Source organism: Chamaea fasciata, unplaced genomic scaffold (assembly GCF_029207755.1).
Source record: "Chamaea fasciata isolate MVZ Bird 193981 ecotype frontalis unplaced genomic scaffold, bChaFas1.0.hap1 SCAF_8, whole genome shotgun sequence".
NCBI lineage: Eukaryota > Metazoa > Chordata > Aves > Passeriformes > Sylviidae > Chamaea > Chamaea fasciata.
Window position 1 is genome coordinate 25,043,195 of NW_027094093.1, and position 8,449 is coordinate 25,051,643.

The window sequence follows — 8,449 nt, forward strand, 5'->3', positions numbered from 1 at the left end:
TCCTAATTTTGTCAGGAGAGCTTTACAAAGGGACTGCCCCTTTCTGGAAAAGGCCTGAGATGCAAACCAGTGTGCGCAATTCATTATTTTCTGAACTCCAGAATAAGTAGTAGGAATGACCAGAGTGTAAATTGTCTGGCTAGAAATCCTAGGTTGATGTTGAATTGTATCACTGAATCCAAACTTATGTTAGTGTTTCCCGTACCAAAACCTTGAGTCTTTCATGAAGGTAATGCTGTGTTCCCTTCCCTCCAGGAGCAAATATTCTGCGCGATTCAGCAGGCAATGTGAAGCTTGGTGACTTCGGTGCCAGCAAAAGACTGCAGACTATCTGTCTCTCTGGTACGGGAATGAAGTCTGTCACAGGAACTCCCTACTGGATGAGTCCCGAAGTTATTAGTGGAGAAGGGTACGGCAGAAAAGCAGACATCTGGTATGTTAAAAAAACTCTTCCCTACTGAAAAGTGTCATTTCATTTTCAGCAGAGAGCAAGTGTTTGTTATCTGAAGCTGCAATGTTTCATCCTGGGATTTAAGCTGAAGGTGACAAATGTGAGCACTGACAGTCATATTTGGAGAGTCTTAACACTGAAATTTAATTTTTCATGTGGCAGTTTCTCAGCGCATCAGTTTAGAGATCATAAGAGAATCCTTTCAACTGACCTTGCTGAAGTTAGGATTACCAAACTGTTTGTTAGTTCTGGAGAGGTACTGACTGAAAACAATTCATGAAGCTTTGAAACAGCAGTTTGTAATGAAATGTCAACACTGAATTACCTTTGATCCAAGGCAGAAAATAAAATGCTACTCCTCTAAAAGTTGAACACTTAAGAGTGAATTTGCCAGATTTAGAAAGGAGTATCAAAAAATAATTTGATTTAAGTTGTTATTAAATACTTAAGAACTAAGAAGGAAAGGTAATTTTCAAACATGAAGGTTAGTGAAACATTGTGTATGCCACATTCTAACATGGCTCCAGCCCAGTGGACAGATGACTTTGGCAATGAGACCCGCTTTGCGCTGCAGCTGATCTGTGAATATGCAATAATGGGCAGGCAGCAGCAGACAGGGGAGTAGTAACACTGTGTGTTTAAAAAGGAACTACATTATATCCAAGCAGTAGCAATACTTCTAACTTCAGGGAAATTTATTTAGGCTACTTCAGATTACTTAGTACTCTGATGTACATGAGTAATAGGTCAACCCTATAGGATCAACCAGCTGACTTGTTCAAATTTGAAGTATTGGTACCAAGGTTATTGTGTGTTTTTTGGTGGAAACTTAAGAAAAAATACTGAAGTTGGACAGCTGTCAGTCAGTAAATCCTTTTTGTGTAAAGTAATGTACCTCTGTTTAAGCACAAAACTTCTTGCAAGCATCTTGAAAAATATTCAAACTTTATAAGAATTGGGAAATAATTTCAGCCTATCCGTTTTGCAGTATCATTCACTTGTTATTGGGAGATACTGATCTTTAAGGACTTCTGGAACAAAGTTTCTCTGGCCAGATATATATGCCCTTCTTCCTTACTAAATTCTTCAAACATTGTTCCTAAAAAAAGATTGTTTAGGAACTTAAAATTTTTGTTTGTCAATCTAAGTATATTTTTAGTCTCCTTAACTGAAAGAGAAGATACCATGAAGTAGGGCTTTTGCTCTTCAGCTGCCATATGATGGTTGCACACTATTCACTGGTGATAACTTGTGCATTTGTAATGAGCTGGCAACACATGTGTCATGCACAGAGCATTCCTGATGCTTTGCATTTCTGTTCAGCCCCAAGGAGCAGGAAGGCTTCCAAGTGCAGTGTTGAGTGTGGCCTTTGTCATCCTGCTGAGCACTGGATGCTGGCAGTGCCCTACCACAGTTGGTATTGCCTGGATAAATATGTAATTATCTCTACACTGAGGTAGTAGCTTTCAGCCCAGGGAAGTAATAAAGTGGAGACATAGGTAGTGATTTGTGGAACTTTAAGTTAAAGATATTAAGTTAAAACCAGTACATGCCGGTTTTTTCCCAATGCCTGTTCTGTGCTGAAGCTACTCTGTAGTGTTAAGTGGACACTGCTTATTTGCGATATTTTAGTCCCTCTCTGCTATTTCTTGTTTTCCTGGAAGGGCATGACTCAGTTGTAACCTGCTGTTTCACTTCTGCCTCTGTTTCAGGAGTGTAGGTTGCACAGTGGTAGAAATGCTCACTGAGAAGCCCCCGTGGGCAGAGTTCGAAGCCATGGCTGCCATCTTTAAAATTGCCACTCAGCCAACCAACCCCCAGCTCCCTCCTCACGTCTCCGACCACGCTCGGGATTTCTTGAAACGGATTTTTATCGAGGCCAAGCTGCGACCGTTTGCCGATGAACTGCTGAGACACACGTTTGCACACTATCACTAACACCTGCCTCAACTCAGCTTGCATCTACTGCATTTATTTTCTATTTGACTGCACTTTTATTTTTTATTTTTTACAAAGAAAAAGGAGAAAAAAGACAAGAGAGAGAATATTCTCTTGAATCTTTGTTTCACTTAGATTGTAAACAATCTAAATTTTGTATCTAAAATGAGAATCTTCTCTCCCCCCCTCCCACCAGGACTAGAACTTTTTGTTTCTATAATGTACTGATGTGGTTGATGTAGATAAAGCACTTTAGTACATATTTGTTCCTTATTTAAAGAGGAAAAAAATTACAAATGTTTGGACAGTCAGGAACTGTGTGACTTTTTCTGACACCGCTGACTGACTCAGGGTGCAGGGAAAAATAGACATGCAGCTAAAGGACAAGGTTGCTTCTATGTGATTCTTATCTATATTCTAGGTACTTGCAGCAGAGAGTTCTAAGTTCTTCTTATGTTTTAGCATTTAATCAGTTTCTGGAATTTACAGTTTAAGCAGGAACCTGCGGTTCTGAGAGTTAATTGATGAAACTGGAAGAACTTGGAACTCTTTGTACAGCAGCATGTCTAGCCGGTACTTCTATGTGACCAAAATAAAATAACAAAAACGAGCTCAAAACTGATGTACTAGTTAGAGGTTTTGGTGTGGAATTATTGTATTATCTTAACAGGAAAATAATTACAGGTAAACAGATTATGGGCCCAGACTCCTAGAAACTACTATACTGCAAAGGGGAAATTTTCCATGCTAGGCAAGGGTTAGCTGTTGGATATAAATAGTTACGAGAATGCCTCCTGCTCTATCTGCCAAAGAGAACCTCTGTTGCATAATCTTTGAGGCAGACAGTTATCTTAGCTGATAAAAAATACTGATGTTGAGGGTCGGTTCTCCTCCACAGTCCCATGGATGGCTGCAGGGGAAAGAGAATGACTAATCCTTGTGCAGTATATGAGTTATTGGATTCAGAATGAGCTACAAGAAATGTTTTCAAAGCTGTTGAGAGGCGCTAGGATGGAATGTATGTCAACATCAAGTGCCTGAACAATATAAAATTCTTCCTAGTCTGCACAAAAAAAAATTGGTTTAGTAATGCAGGTCAGTCATCTAGGATGTGTTGAAAATTCCTGAAATAAAGTCAGACATCTCTTAACATCAGGAATGAGTCACTGAGAAAGCTAAGACTCCAGTTAAACTTTTAATAAGGTTGCACTGATGAATCCTATGAAGAAGGAGTTACAGCACAGAAAATTGTACAAAGAACAGGCCAAAAGTGCAGCGAGAGCCAGCAATTAAATAACATGAGTGTGATAATTCCAGCCTGATAATCCAGATTGGTGTTTGTCAGATTTCCAACTGTCATAAAGTGTACGTTAATTACTTTTTCTATTTCTGAAAGAGCATAATAAAAGAAGTAAAAATCTGAACTATTGCTTCTCAGTTGAGAAGCCCAGGTGTACTGATCAGGTGTAGTGAATAACTGACTTTTCACAATAGAAAAGTCAGACTCTCATATTTTTGTAGAAGAACAGAACATAAATAATTTAATGGGGCATTTGGAAATAAACTATTGGACAACAGAACTGAAATTATGTTTACTGTTTTGGATGATTCATTGCTTGCTTTTGTTGTTTTTTAAAGGCAGAGCAGGCTGGTACTGTGACCCTTGTCTAGTCCGACAAGGCTCTACCTGTTCTGCATCTTTAGAGGACTATCAGGTTTACAAAATGCATGGAGACAGAACAATAAGCTTACCCATTCCCACAGTCACTCACATATGAGATTTCTAAATTTATTCTGCTATATTCCATATATTTTACCAGAGGATAAGCAGGAGTATGGATCTGTCCTAATCACTTTACCTGTAGTGGAGTAAGAATGACTTTTTTGTGGTCATCTCTCCAGAGACTGAGAGTGGTGACCTCTTCAGCTTATGTGAGTATTTTGCCCAACTTATATTTTTCTTGGTCTTGGTACGCAACTCTGCAAGGTTTCCTGAGCACAAGAGGAACTAGTCAGACCAGGAAAAGTGTAAAAGGCTGAAAGGAAAGGCAGCTTGTACTGACTTTTTTTTTTGTTTGTTTCTCTGTCACTAGATAAAAGCTATGAAGCAGCCTTTAAGAAGAATTGGTATGTACTCTGATGTAAGGGACCTTTGCTTTATAAGCAAAATATAGTGACAGTAGGGATGGGAAGTTTAATGTAGAACCTAATAGTTTATGTAGGTAATTTTCAAGGTCATGTAATTGAAATGATTGATTTCAGACTAAGAAAGTACCAAAACCAAGGTGAAAATGTATATAAAAATCAGTAGTGGTCAGTGATACCTGAAAAGGTAAGGAAATTTTATATTACCAAAAATATTAAAGGACATTAAAGGGAAAATGTAACCAGGTTTATCTGTAGCATTCATAACATTTAAGTATACTATTCTAAAGAGAAACTGCACTCTCTGAAGCTTGAAAGTTTTCAGAATCTAGTTTTCTTATAATGTGACTATTCTGTGAGACAGTGCTGGATCATGTATATTGCAATATCACTTCCTCGTTGTGATTTTTAATTACTGAACAATCAAGTTTGCTGCTTTTGTGCCTTTTCTAAAAAAAAAAAAAATGGCATTCAGTCATGACAATGGTCAGCGCTTTGGAGCCAGGAAAAAAGCAACTTTCAGAATACATTTCCCATCATGTCTTTGGCATGTCAAAAAGCTGCCAGTGTAAAGACTGTGCTTCTTAAATAAAGTTGACGTTTTCCAGTTTGAGTGATTCTAGTAAAATTTTACAAATTTAACCAAGGTTAGGCTCAAGCTATTTTTTTTTCACCCTAAGGAGAATTTCTCTACTGACTTTAATAACTTAGAGTAAATTAGTTGGTTATTAACACAAATATTTTGTGCTAGAAATAATTACAAAGCTAAAACGGACTTTTACCAAGAGGTTGGCTATTACTTACCCCTAGTGGGGTAATGTAGTATAACGAGCTATATACAGAGTTTGTTAAATTCTTACAGGGACTCCTGGGGTGATGGTGAATGACTCCTCATTCTAGAATTTGTGAGGGTGCATGGAACTTCATGCTTTAAACTCCGTTGGAGGAGGATTGCAGAGCCAAGATCCCTGCTCACAACTTCTTGTATCTCACTTAAAAAGCCAGCATTTTGGAATCACGAATTGGTCTTAATTGTTGAATCCAATTATTAAAAAATGCCAGTGAAAGCAATACTGCTGCAGGGTTGGTTTGCTTCTCTGTAAATGCCATGATGAAGCTGTACTCTCAAAAAATAAGGGTTGAAATTCACGGTGAGTATGTGTATTTTCAAAAGTCTTACTTATCTAGTGATTTTTAGTATTCTGTCTGTTGCACATATTAAGTGACAAAAGCTACTTCTGTGGTATGGTTTTAATGGTGTAACTAACAGTCCTGTTAAGAGTATGACTCAAGGTTTCAGTTGTGTTGTGTCAGAGAAAGTTGGGGCTTTTTTATTTGGATGATAGAAATATCCATGGAAGAACTGAAAAATATATGGATATAATAACTGCATAGTTAAATCTACAGTCTTTTCTTGACAGTATAAATATAGGCTTAAAACTTTTAACTTGATTTCCAATTTGATTTGTAGCTAAACAGTCCTTTCAGTAAAATAAAATGAAAAGTTTGGGGTTTTTTAGCTAGTGCCTTTTTCTCTGTATGCCTTAATTTTGTTCATGTTAGAACACCATATTGAAATATGTCAAACAATTCCATGTCATTAAAGCAGTCTTAGAGAGTGGGTTTTTTCAAAGTGCCCAAAGCAGAGTTTGCCTAACTGCACTGAAAAGTGTGCTTGAGTTATAATCTGCAGCAGACATTCAAATTCAGAACTTTGAAGTGAATTTTGGCTTCCTGTGCTAATAAACGTTTTCTGTTTGTATTCTGAAGATTGTACACCAATGCACATGCCAGAAAGAGGATTTGTCTGCCTGCACGGAATTAACTGGATTGTCAGGATTTGGCTTCCTGGCTCTGGGTACCAGACTCTGCAGCAGAGTTTCTTACTGAGTTTGAAAGCAAAGTTGGTACATTTGTAAGCGTGGTACTGTATTAAAAGCTGTTTACTTTCAGTGCACAGGAATACGATCTGTCCAAGCAAACCAACAGATTTCTTTCCTGTGCCTTTTGGATAATCCTAATCCTGCCGTTGTCTTGACTGAAAGCCTCATAGCACCCATAGGTACAGTGCAGTACAGCAAGCCATTCTTTTGGACAGCATAGAGCAGTGTCTGACTGCAGCTTCAGAGACCTGAGCAAATTGGTCAGATATACAGTTATTTATAACCAATTTCTTACTTTTTTAATCTTGAAAGACTGTGTCACGCATATAGAAGAGTATAATGTGTGTGCTTGAATGTAAGTCCCTATGATATTTCTGGAAAAGCGGAAGTATTGCCGCCAGTGTCATTTCTTCTTGCTGGTAACTCGCTGTCTTGTGGCAATGACAAGTCTGCAGTGTAGAATCACATACAATTACCAAAGCTTTTCTATCCCATATACATATAGCCAAAAGTGATGTTTCCTGTCACTTACAGATAGTGTATATCCGCCAGTAAGCTGTTGCTGATTGAGTAAAGCAGGTACTAGTAAAAAGTGAAAGATACTGCACATATTTCAAACGTGTGGGTGTTTATAGTTGCTGTTCTGATATGCAAAATTCATGCTTGTATTAAAATGAAGAGTGTTCTTTTTAAAAGCTCTTTCTAATTTAATCTTACTGTTGTCATTCTAAAGTTACTGCATAAGCTTGGTGACTAAAACCTGGTGACTTCTGTAGCTGGGTTTGAGCCTTGGGACATTTCAGGAACACCGTGAACATAAAATTGTGGCCTGATCTGTTTTGTGTGCCATAGTGAGAATGCTCCAAAGCTCTGGGAAGTGGCCAGTCCTCTTTATGTGACAGCCAGATGTCACCTACGGTTACCTGGGTGGGGATCCTGCCTTCAGGAGGAGCCACTAATGTGCACTGAGGGGGCGGACAGGTTTGCTGTCAACCCAGGGTTTCTGAATCAAAATTTGTGATCAGAAACAAAGGAGCTCCTTTCTCATTTGATATCCCCTGCTTGGCCCACACCATTTATTTTTCTTTCTAGCTGGAAAAGCTTAAGTCCAGCATGGGTGGTGGCCCCTGGTTGCTCCTGAATATGGTGTGTGTCCGGCTTTACACCAGGGAGCCCATCACTTGAACCCGGGACGCTGCAGCTCCCAGTTTGCTGGTGCAATCCTTGGGTTTCCTCTAGCAATACATACGTATATGGTGTTGAGGGGTAGATGGGGTAGGAGGAAATGATATTTCTCATGTTTCAGAGCAGTCACACCTTGGCTAGGGCTTAGTTTTCAAGAACTTATTTTGAAGGGAGAGGACCTGGATTAAACAGCTTAAAAATTGTATCTCATAGTTCAGCCCTTATGTTGAGTCCACAGGTAAGGATTGGAGGTCAGGGTCTTCTGTTGAGAGATAAAGAAAAGGATACTCCACCTCATGCGTGGGTAGTCATAGGAAATACATCAGAGCCTTTTTGTGCTTTTTACCTGAAACCTAGATGATCCTTTTTCCCCAGAAGTTTATATAATGTGGATATAAAAACAAGGATTGCATTTTCTTTTTTTGAACAGCCATTAGATTGTCAGTTCCCTAGTGTTTGTTTCTTGTTAATACCAGTGAAAAAAGGTGGTGTCACCCTAAAATTGGAATGGTTTATTAAAGCATAGTGTCTGTCATCTCAGACATCGCAGGAGTCGTATAATGGAGTATCACTGTAAATATGTGGAGGAGACTTAGATTAATTGGAACATAGGGTTTTAGTTTTCATGAAGCTATGAATAAAAATTTGTAAATTTACTCTTGATCTAATGTACATTTTTATGTAGCCATTAAATTCTCTATTTAATCTATAAGTTTCTCACTGTAAATGTTTTTACTCTCAGTTGAATGCTGGGCACAGTTTGTAATGTATGTACACAAAGGTGTTTTTTTCTATCAACGTTGACTTTTTTGCACATTTTTGGAAATATTTAATTTGTACACTGATT

The 8,449-nt window shown here is 38.3% G+C and overlaps 1 protein-coding gene across 2 annotated transcripts in view; it reads left to right on the forward strand.

Annotated features, from left to right (window-relative positions):
- Positions 1–8,314, forward strand: part of MAP3K2 (mitogen-activated protein kinase kinase kinase 2) — a 49,131-nt gene extending 40,817 nt beyond the window's left edge. For both annotated transcript variants that reach the window (XM_066190199.1, XM_066190200.1), the window contains exons 16-17: positions 256–433; positions 2,164–8,314. In XM_066190199.1, coding sequence (XP_066046296.1) covers positions 256–433; positions 2,164–2,389 — 404 coding nt within the window. In that variant the 3' untranslated portion in view covers positions 2,390–8,314. The remainder of the gene's footprint in view (positions 1–255; positions 434–2,163) is intronic.
- The last annotated feature ends 135 nt before the right edge of the window (positions 8,315–8,449 follow it).